This window comes from Sinocyclocheilus rhinocerous, unplaced genomic scaffold, assembly GCF_001515625.1.
Source record: "Sinocyclocheilus rhinocerous isolate Xijiao unplaced genomic scaffold, SAMN03320098_v1.1 scaffold1028, whole genome shotgun sequence".
Taxonomy (NCBI): domain Eukaryota; kingdom Metazoa; phylum Chordata; class Actinopteri; order Cypriniformes; family Cyprinidae; genus Sinocyclocheilus; species Sinocyclocheilus rhinocerous.
In genome coordinates this window covers 268,597-284,074 of record NW_015662166.1, presented here as the reverse complement: position 1 = coordinate 284,074, position 15,478 = coordinate 268,597, and the positions used below count along the sequence as shown (strand labels likewise).

Here is a 15,478-nt window from a genome sequence, read left to right as displayed (position 1 = left end):
ACACACACATACAGTATATATTTTGAAAATATTGACATGTTTATACATTTTTATATTCATATTTGTATATTTTATATTATATATATATAAATCAATTTAATATATAAACATAACCTATTTTTCTTAAATATATACATGCATGTGCTTGTATTTATATATACATAATAAATATACACAGTACACACTCATAAATTTATGTACACAAAAACTTTTATTTTGGATGCGATTAATCGTGATTAATCGTTGTCCAGCACTAATTTTAGTATAGTCTAGTATTTTAAACTAAACTACCATTCAAAAGTTTGGAATCAGTAAGCTTTTTTTTTTAAATAAATTAATACTTGTATTCAACAAGGATGCATTAAACTGATTAAAAGTGACAGTTAAGTAATTTATAATCTTACAAAAGATTTCTATTTCAAATAAAAACTGTTCTTTTTAAACACTTCATTTGAACAACTTTAAAGGCGATTTTCTCAATATTCAGATTTTTTTTGTACCCTCAGATTCCAGATTTTGAAATAGTTGTATCTCAGCCAAATATTGTCCTATCCTAACAAACCATACATCAATGGAAAGCTTATTTATTCAGCTTCCAGGTGATGCATAAATCTCAATTTCAAAAAAATTGACGCTTATGACTGGTTTTGTGGTCTAGGGTCACATACATTAAAATAGAAAACAGCACTTTTAAATTGTAAAAATATTTCACAATATTACTATTTTTACTGTGTTTTTGATCAGTTAAATGCAGCTTTGGTGAGCATAAGAGGCTTCTTTGAAAAAAAAAAAACTTTAGAACAGTAATGTATATGAGTTATATTTACTAGTTTGACATGATCATGGTTGGCTGTAACTTTGCAAAGAAGGCTGATAAATAGTTATATTCCTATTCTCATGCTAACTGGTTTAATTTTTAAGTGTTAGTGAAGAGTGCTACCTGGATAATCGTTGACAAACGTCTGGTAGATCTCTAACAGCTCATCGCTGGTGATGTGTCTGTCTGGGTTTGGAGGAGACTTGAAGTCGAGGTCGTACTTGCCGTCACGGTAGAACTCAGAGGCGGCTACATCCATCCCGATCACGACTTTATCTGTGAAGCCGGCCTTGTCTATGGCCGTCTTTATCAACTCAAGTGCTGTGGAGGCGTGATAGACAAGTCAGTAATGGATAAATTCATTATGATGAAATTGGATCACACACTCAGACGAGGGCGTGCTAGAAACACACCTTCACTGTTCTCCAGGATGTTTGGAGCGAATCCTCCCTCATCGCCGACATTGGTGGCGTCTTGGCCATACTTCTCCTTGATGACACCCTTGAGCGTCTGGTAGAGCTCGGCTCCGACACGCAGGGCGTCACGGAATGACTCCGCCCCCACAGGAAGCACCATGAACTCCTGCATGGCGAGCTTGTTTCCAGCATGAGAGCCTCCGTTGATGACATTAAAGGCCTGGCGAATGGATAGAGAAGATGTGCTTAGTCAGTCTATTTCCCTAGATAATCAAGAGAAAATACCTCCAGATGTGAATTATGACATTGCGAGCTGAAGTCATGCAGTTGAGTAATGAGTTTTCTTACAGGAACTGGCAGCACTAGTTCTGTGTTTCCTGCCAGATCAGCAATATGACGATACAGAGGGACACCTTTTTCTGCCGCACCGGCCTTGCAGATGGCCAGAGACACTCCCAGGATGGCATTAGCTCCAAACTGAGCTGTAAACATGATGAACAGATTTAAAATGAAGATTGTATTTAATAATTATCAAATTTTTATGTGATTTATATGCTAGTTTCATTGCATAAGAAATGTTTTTTTCCATAAACAATGTAAGTTTTGGAACAAGTACTGAAATTATTAATGATTTCTTTTTTTCTTCTTTTTTTTAAAAGGTATTTTAGTTAGTGCCGGCTCGGCTAATGTCTGTCCCATGCACTGAAAGCTCTCTCCTCCACATCACGAGTAGACACGCCCCTTATTGCTGATTGGCTACAAGTTTGTTTTGCGATTCGGCCCCAATCAGTTTTCTAAAGTGTTTTTGAAAAACCACTTACTCTGCCTTTAACAGAATCCTAAAAAAATGCATCACAATTTCCACAAAAATATTAAGCTGTTTTCAAGATTGATAATAATAACAAATGTTTCTTGAGCAATCAATCAGCAATTTAGAATGATTTCTTAAGGATCAGGTGAGACATCACAGGAATAAATTACATTTTAATATAGTTTCTAATAGAAAACAGTTATTTTAATGTCACTTTTTTATTATAATTTATGATATTATTAATAGGTCTCCTAAAAAACACAAGACTCTTTCATCATTTACTCAAACTCTTGGCTTTCAAACTTGGCAGGTCACAATTCCTTACAAGCGTTTGGCATCGCTGACAACAAATCTGGCACACTTGTACACAGCATGTTTTAATATAAGCTACAGTGGAGGGTATGATTTCCAATAAATAAGTTACAATTTGGTTATGGATGGCGAGCTTGGCTTCAGAAGACTTGGAATATAGCAAATAACGTGTATGGACATATTGTATGCTGCTTTTTTGTCCTTCTAATGGTGTGTTCACACCAGACGATTCGCCTCAATCGCGTCTTTCGCGCAAGTTCAAAAATTTCAACTCTAGCGGAAAATTCGCATGACGCGTTCTCGCGCAAGCCAATCAGCTAAGAGTTTCTTGACACGTACAGTTGAATCAGACAATGGAAGAGAGCATGCAGGCAGCCGTCTGTTATTATATAGGTCTGGAGCATAGAAAACAATTAAAATCAGTTGTAGTGGTAGTTGTATTTTATTAGCATGGCTACAGAGATGCTGCTATCAATAATAAAAATAATAGTAATATCAGTGTATACAGTAGTAAAATGTAACACACACATTAATACATGATCCTAATGTTATACATCCTCCTCTGGATGGTGCTGTGAACCCACACACGTCGGCGTTTGGCTTTCCATTGTATTTGGGACTTTTTGACAACAGGTAACACACGGTGTGTTCACACTAGACGCGAAGCGAATATGCGCATCGCGTCACTCGCTCTAGATTACTCGCGGGATGTTTTTCGTGTCACTCGCGCGAATAAAACATAGCACGATCAACCATGGTGGAGATAACTACAATCGCTGTTTTGTACCTGTTGTCAAAAGTCCCAAATTTTCCGCTCCAGTTGAAATTTTTTAACTTGCGCGAAAGACACGATTGAGGCGAATATCGTGCGTTCGCGGCAAACGCGTCGCGCATTTCGCGTCATTCGCGTCGCCCGGCGCGAATTCGCCTCTATTCGCGTCTTTGCGTTGACTTTGTATGTAATCTACTCACGCGAATAATTACATTCGCGTCTGGTGTGGACACACCATAAAGTCATTTTATACGCATTTGAACATGCGGCTGAACATCTCCTTTTGTGGTCCACATAATAAAGAACATAATACAGGTTTGGAACAACATGAGGGTGAGTAAATGATGACTTCATTTCTATTTTGGTTGAACTATGTTTTTAAAAAGTGAAATTTTATCATGTAAGATAATAACTTACATTTGTTCTCTGTGCCGTCCATTTCGATCATCATGTTGTCCAGTTTCTCCTGTTCCACCACACTGATCTCCTAAAGTTCACATCATGAAGATAAATCTCTCAAGGTTAATAAAATACAGTGATTGATGCTTGATGAAAATGTTGTTTAATCATTAGCCCTGCTGCTGTGAAATTAACCTTGTTAACATCAAATAAAAAATGTGCAATATTTGGGTTTTTAGCTTTTGCACTGTAGACATGGGAGTATCTGTAACTTAAAAAAGACATGAAAACGAAAGAATGGAATGTGTAGATCAGAATGAAAATCAAGACCTGGATAATAGGAGATAATTGTGTCTCTGCCTTTGGTAGATTGGTAGCAGTGGGACCTGATTTAAAATCTCCTGTTATAAGTAAACGAGTATAAAAAAATGAAAAGAAAAATGATTAAGAAAAGTGCAGGGGTGGGATTTGATTCTGATCCCATCTGATCGGAATCTGATCTGTAAAACAAACAAACAAACAAATAACAAATAATTAAATTAACAATTGCTTAGAATTAAACCGAAAAAAAAAAAAAAACATATTTAAAACTATTGGGAAAGTGGCGACAAATATCTTGAGAAAAAAAACTATATGGAATGAAAAATAAATAAATAGGAGCCTGTAAAATAATATAAATCATAGTGAAAATGCATTAAATAACAAACTTCGCTGTGCTCCAATTAAAACCAAGTATATTTTGAATATAAACTGCAAATTATTCGATGATTTTTAACTTTTTAAAAAACTTCTTTTTTTTTTTTTATCGCATATACTGCAATTAATGCTTAACCCTAAAACTGGCAACGTATCCTGTGGGATACAAATATTTGAGAGGCTGTGGGTGGAGGCAGGGAAAGCGTAGGTCTCATTTCTTGGTTTCATGTTGAAAGGGTGTTTGTTGTGAATATTTAGATATACTGATTCTTTGTTTAGCTCACGGGCAGCATTTAAAACTGCATGGCCGCCTGTAGTGGGAAATCTACTCACTCTCCTTTAAAAGTTGATCTAGTTCCGCACACATTAGGATAGGTTAGATGCCTGCCTCCGTTGCGAGTCCCTATCAAGCACTTTACCGATTCAACTACTCTCTTCTTCTCCTCCTGCCTTGCTCTTTGGCCCGCATCACTCACCGCAGAGCAAGCCTGATCTTGATAATGCTGCTGTGAAAACGTGGGAAATGCCGACGAGAAAGAAGTTGGGGTGATGCGATCTTTATATAGGCGGAGCAAAATACTTCATCGCTCCGTCTATAACGCATTGTGATTGGATGGTTTACTCTGTCAATACAGGAGACAAACCAATGGGCCACTGGCTGCTCGCTGTCCCTGCGTGATGGCCCTCGAAAAAAAAAAAAAACATTCTGTCGGCCCCTTAAGTGCGTCGGCCCACCGGGAAAATGGCCCGATTACCAATCCAGCCCTGCATATATATATATGCATATATATATACTCTGTGATTTTGTGGCTTGTGTTTTAGAAAATCAAATCTTTTTGTAATCTTGACAAAACACATACTGTATCGTTGGAACTGTTTTGTAATAGAAGTGATATTGTGACAGAAAATTATTGATTTGTGACAGAAAACTGCATCAAAAGAATTCAATAGAGTTTGGGTGCCACCCAGTGGTTATTTTTGGTGTAGTGCCCAAACAAAATCTCACAGGAACCACAATTTTGGTGATATCAACTTCAAATTTGGAACATAACTTGGTTAGACATATGGCTCAGATTTTATAGCAATTTGAAGTGCAACATATTTTATAAGTATTTGTTTTATATACAATTTTTAAATAAAATTTAAATACTGCATTATCTTTACTGCAAACTTAAACTTCTATAACTTTTTTTATACTAGCAATAATCTGCTATGTGTCTTCTTTAAAAAGAGATTCCAAAGCGTTCAGGAATTACAACCATGTTGTAACAAGCATTGATAAACAAGTGTTCTGTTTTCAGTTAATTTATACCCCCAAACTGGCAATGTATCATGTGGGATACAAACATTAAAATCAAAATTAAAAGTCATTTTTTGAAAATAAATATTCAAGTTGTATTATTTGTGTCCCAATAAGATGGAAAATAGCAATAAATTAATTTTCTGATGTCTCTTTATGGTCTTGCCATTTTTAGGGTTAAATAACTCCCTAATAAGCAAATATGCACAGATTGCAGTTTATACCCCTTCTTGTGCTGGTTGAAAACTGATTCTTTGGTTATTTGTTATAAAAACAAAGGTTCATTGAACACCATTCTCTTTGCACTTACAGATGCGATGAGGGCTGGTCCAAGAGTGTCATTAATGTGACCAACAGCCTTCAGTACACCTTAAAACACAAGAAAAACAAAGTCACGGTCACGGCAGGTCAAATTGAAGATAAAATAAACAAAACTATTGCAGAAGGCTTCAAAAAATGATCTATTTAGATTTAATTGATCTGATGTTTTATGATGGTTAATAGTGCCAATGTTACAATGGGCCATCTGTGATCGCTCACCTTTGCCCTTGTAACGGCTCTTGTCTCCATCTCTGAGTTCCAGAGCCTCATAAATGCCTGTCGAAGCTCCGCTTGGCACCGCAGCCCTGAACAGACCTAAAAAAAACACTGACACTTCACATCTGTCTTTTATTTACAGCAGTGAATAATACATAATGCATCCATATCTTAGTGATAGATCTGTGTTGACAATTTAATTTTTATACATTTACATTTGTCTCTTAAAAGTAACTTGCGTTTGGATATATTTTGATATTTTTTATTTTATTAGATTTATTTTTAATTGTATTTTGTGTTCATGCATTTTTGCAGATGCTTTTAATAAACATGTTTTGAAGACATCTGAATTTTTTTTTATTTCATTTACATTGTAGAAATCACATATTCTTTTGGTTTTAAAATTCAGGGTGACATTCTGCTCATCCGTTGCTGTAAAGAGACTCTATTGATTCACCTTTATCAGTTCTCAAGTCCACCTCCACTGTAGGGTTTCCCCGAGAGTCCAGGATTTCCCTGGCAACGATGCTCACAATGGACATCCTTAGAGAGAAAACAAGAGAGAGGGAATTAACTAAACCTCTGCTGACTCTAACAGGACAGGACGTTTAGAAACTGCGTCCATAGCATCCTTTAATTGACCTTGCATGGGTAAGACAAACTTCTAAAAGTGAGCGAGTCCTCCAGCATGTCAGCACGAACACTGTTTTGCTCTACCTGCACCTGCAATAAATCTCTTTTTACATTCGAAATGCTGCTCAAACGCAAAATGCATAAATTTAAGTGAAGAACTAGACAATATGTATTCTGTGATGCAGAAAACCACTCACAGAATGAGTATTTTGGGGACATGCTGAGTGCAATTTGTTCACCAAAGGAACACAAAATAGAGCTTTTGTGAATTTTTGTGCACAAAATCAGTTTTGAGTTTAGTGTTTGGTGCATAAAATAAAATGCTGACTACATTTCTGTTGTCGAAATGCAGCAGGGTTTGGCTTTCTGTGTACAAAATGCATTAGCGCAACTGTATTTTGTCATGAAATACTGTGTTTTCTGTCATTTAGTCCACACAATTAGTTAGGTTGCACTTGGTGCCGCAAAGAGTTGACAAAAATGTGTGTTGGACCTCCGAGAGGTCCAAATCTTTATGTTTTTAAGTCGGTAGCCTTATGGGCAGAGCGCCGACATACAGCACAGTTGTGCGACGAGCGTCCCGAGTTCGAATCCCAGCTCGAGGACCTTTCCCAATCCCACCCATCTCTCTCTCTCCCATTTCACATCCTGTGACTTCTACACTGTCCTATGCTAATAAAGTCAAAAAACGCCTAAATGAAAATCTTGAAAAATGGAAAAAACTTTTAAATCTTGATGTTTTTTTCTGAAGGAATGCCAGGTTTTGTTTACCCATCCAATTCGAAATCAAACACTCATCATCACATAGCCATTCGCAACCCCTTTTACTTCTATAATGTGTTTCATTTTGAAGTAAAACAAACGGAAGACAAAAGCAGGACAGGATGGATGGGATCATGAATAGTCTACGTTCTGTACAAGAATGTGATTTTGTTAAAACAATACCTAAATAGCTATTTAGTTACGAGTTAAAAGGAGAATCATTTATTATTCCATTTTGTTTAAAGATTAACATTTAGAATAATGTGCACTAATGAATCATTCAGAATAAGACCAGGAACGTGCATTAAGTAGCCTAAAGAGCATCCATTTTGACTTAACCCTCTAGGTCTTTCCATACACATCATGAGTGCCAATCAATCTGATGGCTTTGAAAATGAAACCGGTTTTCTGGAACATTCAGTTCCAATGAGAGATACAGTTCAAGCATCTACAGCGAGATGCCACGCTGGCAGCCAAAGAAAACCCAGAACATGCTAATTGCATTCTAAATATGCCACGACCGACATGGGCGCACGTGTCACCTTGCTAATGGAATGCGCGTCTCGTAGCACCGACCACCAGCGTTTAAACCGGGGGAGGAGGAGGAGGAGTAGAGGGGCTTTATTTGTAACGACAACGCTGGCATGTATGCCCGCAGGTGCCACGGTCCGAGCAGCTCCTGATCGAGCCTCTGAATCTGGACGCTGCTAAATTGCGCCGTGCAAGTGTTATACTGCAGCAACCGTGCTGTCAGCAGATATATATATATACAGAGGGGAGGGGGCGATCTGCGGAGGGGTGGGGTGGATAGCGCAGAAAAGTGGCGTGATGGGGCAAGAAAAAGATAAATAATTTAACATCCCTTTGGCGAAAAGAAGAGCTTTCTGGAGCACCGAAGCGAATGGTCGCACGGATTGTAATGAGAACTAGCGATGGCTCGTTCACTAGCGATTCGTTCGTTTTGCGTGTGTCACGTGACAAATATACGACTCGGAACTCTGGAGGTGAACTAATCGTTTGCGTTTCTCATAATTTACTGCATTAATGACTTAACTGTAATAATTAAAAAAGCTTGTTTTTTTTTAATCTAACATTTTAACTGAGCTCCGTTCAAATGAAGGAAGTGACTTGTACAAAATGAGATTGATTCAATTCAGTAAAATAAACGATCTTCCAATGAGAACAGATTGGACACACACCGATAGCACACGTAGCCTATATAGAAACAGTGAAGCAGACACATAGTGCGGGATCCATCTGCCCGACCCTTCACCAGCGGGCACCAGAAAACAACACTGCCACCCAAATTCACATCCAACATCCCAACATAAGGAGTGACTCCGCATGCAACTGTCTGTCCGCAGAGGCGTGCTCTAAAAACAGCTATGTTCTGACATAATAATAAATAATTGCTCATAAATTAATGCAACATTCACAAAATCATGCCCAAACTGAATAATCTATAATCCAAACCATTTTAATGCCCCCGCAACAGATGCATTAATGATGCAAAGGTGCAAAAGGAAGAATATAAGCTTTCATGCGATGATTACCTGCCGTCAGTGCGCGTAGCCTTGCGTTAGGCAAGCCTGGAAGTGTCGAGCTGCGGAAGAGAGAGGCAAAACAGAGCGAAGGTGGGTGGAAACCAGAATGAGAGCGAGATGACAGGAGAAACAGAAGGGGGAGGGGATGAAAAAATGAGTCAGAGGAAGATGCTGAGAATTAGAGAGTAGAGGAGGAGAGAAAGAGGAGGATGAGTAGGTCAAGGCGACTGATTAATAAGCGGGAACGAGAGACCCGGGAAAGAGGAGGGGAGACAACAAACACAGGGTGCTGCAGTGTTCCTCCGTGACTGCTGGTAAAAATAGATGGAGGAATTGGGTAGAAAGAAGCAAGACTAAAATCCTCCAGTGTTACTAGGGAATGCAAAGCTTATGATAAATATTAAAATGGTGAAAAGTGATATACATATTTTACAAATCGAACCTGCAACAAATAAAGGAATTAGAGGACAGTTATGATGTCAAATTAATAATAAATATTTTTTAAAATTCTCAAATTTATGTTGATTTATAATTGTCATGCCAATAATGTAATTTGTAATGAGAAATGTTACATTTGATTGTAAAAGAATGCAAAATAAAAATATTTTCACTTGCATGCAAAACGTTACAATTGTTATAAATCAACCTGACATCAAAATGATTTTATTTTTATTTATTACAAAATTACAATGATTTTTATATAACTTTATTCACTTTCTTAATATACGCTTCTTATTTTATTGTGTATGATTCATCAGTGCACAGTTGTCTAGGTTAAATGTCAAAAAAATCTTTGTCTTTATAATCTTTTATTGAAATGAAATAAGTTTCACTGCCTTTGAAACTGCTTTCTGGCTGTTGCATATTTGTTAACCAATAGCCAAAAAACTAAGTAAAATCTCTTTTACTTAAAGGCTACATTCTGGTATCAAAACTTTTTTTTAACAATCCCAAATAAATTTCCAATGGATAAAATTAAGCTCTGTCCTACATTTTTTCCCTTGCTGAATATCTTGTTTGAAACAGAAATAGGTTTCATTACAGAAGAAAAATGCATTGCAGGTGTTGTTGAGTTTTAATTGAACAAATTTGTTCTATATTTATGAACAGAATCTCTTATAGAGAACATAGTTAAAGGTCTTGCTGAATGACAGATATTATTACAGAAAATAGATGATATTGATGTATATAGGCCTAGTTTTTTTTATTTTTGTATGTGTGTGAGTGAGTGTGAAAATTTAGACTGTTTATTAGACTGACACATAAAGGTGAGTGAAAGATAATCTGTGATTACACTGTTTATTTTAATAAGATTAGTTTTCAGGGAATTGGGTCACACTGATCTTGACACCACAAACATTCATACTGAGATGAAGAGGGTATTATTTTGAAGATAACAGGCTGTACGAACCTCTTGGCCAGTCACAATTACATTACATTGTGGTGCTTCAGTGTTATGAATGTGATTACTGTTTTTCATGCTTTTTAAAAATATTTAATGTTATTAGAGAATAGCAGTAATGTTTCTTCCTCGATCGACAAAGCCCATAGCCGAGATGGTTTCACTAACAAGAAATAGGTGTTAAACTAGAATAGTGACTAACTAACAAAAAAAAAAAGTCACATTGTCCTATCTTTTAAATGTAACTTATCTGTGTAAATGTGTCTGGGCCAGATTTGGCTACAACTGCTTAATTATCTGTTAGTTGCTAAATTCACAAGAGAAAAAGGAGAAACCTTCAGGACGTTAAAATTTGCATTAAAAATTACAGACCAATAGTAAATGTTCATGTTAAAATAATCATTAGGTTTCTTGAATCACTGCAAGTACAATTAAGAGGTTTAGATTTGAGCAGCTTCCTTAAGTAATCCTTTTTATTTCTCCTACATTCTATCCATGAAATTCATTTAAAGATAATTTAAATACAGTACATTACAGACCATAAATTCCAATACCAAATAAAGGGAATAGTTCACCCTAAAATCAAAATTAGCTAAATAGATTCCCACTCAGGCCAAGATGCTTGGAGAAAGCAATGCGGACTCAAATTTAGCCAGACCGTTGCTGCCGTATTTTTTACGGTAAAATTCCGGCAACCACAGCTGCCGGTTTTTTACCGTAAATTTTACAGATTTTTTTTTACAGTGCAGCGATCTAAATTTAAAGACATCGCATGGATTTGTTTCTTAAAAACACACAGCTTTTGTTTCAAAGATGTTAATTGACGGACTGGAGTGTGGATTACTTGTTGTAAATTATTGTGATGTTTGTATCAGCTGTTTGGACTCTCATTCTGACGGCACCCATTCACTGCAGAGCATCCATTGGTGAGCAAGTGATGTGATGCTAAATTTCTCTTAATCTGACAAAGAAGCTCATCTACATATTGGATAGTCTGCAGGTGAGTTAATCTTCAGCAAATTTTCATTTTTGGGTCAGCTATTCCTCAGATCAGTTTACAGAGGTCAATAGTCAAAAACTGTTAGTGGATTCACGCTCAGAAAAAAGGTACAAAGGCTGACATTATTGGGGCGGTTCCCTGGCAAAAGGTACGAAGATATGTACCATTTAGGTACTTATTTGTACAATTTAGGCACTTAAATGTACCTTTAAGGTAACAAAATGTACCCTTTAGGGATACAAATGTGTACCTTTTAAAAAGGTACCACCTCAGTGACAGCTTTTGTGCTTTTTTTTTCTGAGAGTGTAAAAAAGTAGTGATTGTGATTGTTTTGGCAGTAGAGTTTAAGGCTTGAACAAAGTAAGAAATCCCTGACCTGAAATGATGCCAACCCTGAAACAACATACAGAACTACCACATTTTGCTATAAGTTTGATTGCATCATATAATAATTGCTGTTAATAGTGTTCATCGTCTGTTTGATTACGTCTTAAATTGATTTTTCCGTACATTTCTGCCATATGTACATTAACTGACAGTCACCACTGATAAGCTACCACTAAATATTGTAGAAACTTAATTTGCTGTAAAGTTGCTTTGCAACGATTTGTATCGTGAAAAGCGCTATACAAATAAACTTGAATTGAATTGAAATGTAATCTTTAGCATGTTGAATACGCAGTTTAACCTGCCAACTGGATTCAAAGATAAATAAGAACAGCGGTGTCTCTTTGTCCCTTTTAAAACGCCACTCTTAAAAGAAAGATCTTTTCATTGTGTTGACATCACAGCCTGGCTGAATAAACAAATCTGTGGTACATATTCTGTTGAGTCATGGCTTTCCAGCATGTGTCAAATTCACTTTAGCAGACAGGTCACTGTAGAGTCACAGGACTGTCATAAATTATTTTGCATTTCTTTCACAGAGTTGTCTATTTGTACTTCAAAAAATACAGCAGTATGCATCTCGGAATAAGAAATCTTGTCACTGTTGACATCTCAACATTACACTCCACATAACTGCTAGATTCTATCAATATGACATTCTGTGGAATCACATTTAAATCAATAATACGATTTCTGTAACCAGCACAGTTAAATGATAAATAAATGCATTTCATTTGAACGTTATTATTTTTTGAACCTTAAACCGCATAAACATTTCATTACACCAAATACACAAAATAATGTTCTTTTTAGCAGCATCATATGACCCCTTACTCACAACTAAGTTCTACCTAAAGCACATATAGAAACACTTCAGCTGAGTAAGTCTTCAGTGTCACATGATCCTTCAGAAATCATTTAATATGCTGATTCAGTGCTCAAGAAACATTTCTTTTTACTGTCAATATTGAAATCAGTTGTGCTGCTTAATATGTTTGTAGAAACTGTGATACATTTTCTTTCAGTATACTTTGATTAACATAAAATTAAAAAGAACAGCATTTATTTGAAAAAGAAATATTTTGTAAAATTATAAATGTGTTTACTGCTACTTTTGCTCACTTTAATGCTCTTTGCTGAATAAAAGTATTAATTTAACTAAACTTAAACTTTTTTAAGAGTAGTGTAAACATATTAAACAATGTAAGGTAGCTTTAATGGATTCAAATAGCTCAAATCACTATTACCCTGTAACTTGCTCAAACTGAAATGTATTTCAAGTCTTACTGAAATTAAACCAGCCAATAAAAAACAATACACATATTCGAGATGTGTATTAAAAATACAATAATCAAGTATTTGGACATGTCTCTGGGTCTACAGGTTGTGTATATCACTTCTGGTCACTAGGAGGAGCAATATCTCTATGCCAGATTGCACAGTCAACCACTAGAGGTGATCATCAACACATTCCTGATTGTCTGTCACCATGATTACTTTTACCCTAAATCATTAGTATAGTCCAGGGGTGCCCAAACTCAGTCCTGGAGGGCCAGTGTCCTGCAGAGTTTAGATCCAACTTGCCTCAACACACCTGCAGCGAAATTTCTAGTATGTCTAGTAAGAGCTTGATTAGCTGGTTCAGGTGTGTCTGATTGGGGTAGGAGCTAAACTCTTCAGGACACCGGCCCTCCAGGACCGAGTTTGGGCACCCCTGGTATAGTCAAACACTCAACTAGTAAATACACACTTAATTTTGCAGACAGTCTCTTTAGTAATTGTTTAAATGTTTTAGTGTTTCCTAGTCTTGCCCTAAAATGTCTTGTGTTATTAATTTTTGGGTTTACATCTACAAGATTTATGATGTTTTGTTCTCCAGGCAGTTTTACTGTAGTTGGATTATGGATTTCAATAAACACCCTACATGGATCCTAACCATTCTTAAGACTGCTGTGCTAGAAATTGCAATCATAACCTTACCATTGCGTTATGTTGGTTGGTTGGTTAAAAATAGCACATACAGTATCTCACAAGCACATCTGGAAGGGAGGAGATGCCATGAGTCAGTTACTGGAGACCTTATGTTTTCATAGTATAGACTCTGTCTACACTACCACTCCAGACACTAGATCAGAAAGCTTTGAGAACAGAAAGGTCTACAAACGAATATGTAGCAAAAATATAGTGACTATAAGGTCTATAAATGTCCACCTACTTCAATTTAAAAACTTGAGTTCAGCTGCTGACTTATATTAAACTGACGTTACAAAAATCAAGTTAAATCTTGTATAACTTTAAAAATGAAGTTGAAATTGGTTAAATTAATTTGAAGTTTAACTAATAGAAAAACATATGCTGACTTGACTCATTGATCATATCATTTTTACAGTGTGCAAGTTTCTCATCCCAAGTACAAAATAGCATGACACTTGCTGGAAAAAAAAAACATTTTTGATCTTCTATTTAACTATTCAGTTTGTGATCTGAATTCATTCCATATGAGAATATAGCCTATATCTATTTCCATGTGATCTACAAATAAATAAGACAAACCCAGGGCGCCTAAAAGCATTATGAATTAATAAAGAGCATGCATTTGACCTGATTTCAAATGTTTCCAATGGTAACGGTTTCAGGTTGGGAAAATTACTCATTATCTCTTGCAGTGCCCCATGCATCTCATGCATCATTTATTTATTTTTTAATCAGAATGTTGTTGTTTTTTTTACACGTCTAAACTACTTACAGTAATGTGTGTTGTATTTCACAGTGTGTTGCAGCGGGGGCCCTGAAGCTAATGCATTATAATTAACATCCATTGTTTACTTACAGAACTACAATAGGTCCATGTGATAAAAATTAATCGATTGCAATGCTTTGGAATATGATGGGGGTGGGGAATAAGAGGATATGGAAATGGCACAGCCATTATATGGTAATGTATATCGAATGTGTCATATTCATAATGTTCATTCTGGAAGCCTTGACCAATTACTTCCCTTTTCCTCATGTTTACAATGAACATTGTGTGTAAATGTCTGTACGGTGTGCAAAAAAAAACAAGTAACCAGCCAACTGAAGGATAACGTCTAGTCAGTGTCGGAGATATGAACCTGCAAACCTGTAGTAGCCAGGATATCGGCATCAGTTCTCCGGAGCCAGTGGAAGGCCCTGATCCGGACGATGGTGAAGACCGTTCAGAAAGCGAGGGTAGCGACTACACACCTGGCAGGAAAAAGAAGAAAAGAGCCTGCACCACAAAGGACAAAAAAAGAAGCAGCTCTGGTGCCGACAGAAACTCAGCCGCTTCAAAACGGAGAGAACCTGAGGAAGAGGAAGACGAGGATGATGACGATGCTGTGAGTTCTAAATTAAAAGCTAAATTAACTGCATGACAAAGTAAATATAAATTGAATCACTCAGTTCTATAAGACGTGTTTTTCCTGAACTGATTTTAAGGAGCCAAAAAGTTCCTCTCAACTTTTGGATACCTGGGGTATGGAGGACATCGATCATGTCTTCACTGAGGAAGACTATAGGACTCTGACCAACTACAAAGCCTTCAGCCAGTTCGTCAGGTATGAGTGCATCATCCACACATGAGAAACATCATTGAACGTTTTTATAGTAAAGTCACCATTAAAACAAAATTGACAGTACTTTTTTTTTTTTTTTTTTAATGTAATATTG

General features: G+C 36.5%; 2 protein-coding genes across 2 annotated transcripts in view; one reads left to right on the top strand and one right to left on the bottom strand.

The window, feature by feature from the left end:
• The window catches only part of LOC107727734 (gamma-enolase-like), a 12,049-nt gene extending 2,886 nt beyond the window's left edge, over positions 1 to 9,163 (bottom strand). Inside the window, exons 1-8 of the mRNA XM_016537694.1 lie at positions 9,009 to 9,163; positions 6,518 to 6,603; positions 6,064 to 6,159; positions 5,834 to 5,892; positions 3,546 to 3,615; positions 1,582 to 1,715; positions 1,231 to 1,453; positions 941 to 1,138 (exon numbers count right to left, since the gene is read on the bottom strand). Of these exons, the coding sequence (XP_016393180.1) occupies positions 941 to 1,138; positions 1,231 to 1,453; positions 1,582 to 1,715; positions 3,546 to 3,615; positions 5,834 to 5,892; positions 6,064 to 6,159; positions 6,518 to 6,602 (865 nt within the window). The 5' untranslated portion in view covers position 6,603; positions 9,009 to 9,163. The remainder of the gene's footprint in view (positions 1 to 940; positions 1,139 to 1,230; positions 1,454 to 1,581; positions 1,716 to 3,545; positions 3,616 to 5,833; positions 5,893 to 6,063; positions 6,160 to 6,517; positions 6,604 to 9,008) is intronic.
• Positions 9,164 to 14,895: 5,732 nt separating this feature from the next.
• Positions 14,896 to 15,478, top strand: part of LOC107727705 (chromodomain-helicase-DNA-binding protein 4-like) — a 29,056-nt gene continuing 28,473 nt past the window's right edge. Inside the window, exons 1-2 of the mRNA XM_016537659.1 lie at positions 14,896 to 15,147; positions 15,248 to 15,366. Coding sequence (XP_016393145.1) covers positions 14,896 to 15,147; positions 15,248 to 15,366 — 371 coding nt within the window. The remainder of the gene's footprint in view (positions 15,148 to 15,247; positions 15,367 to 15,478) is intronic.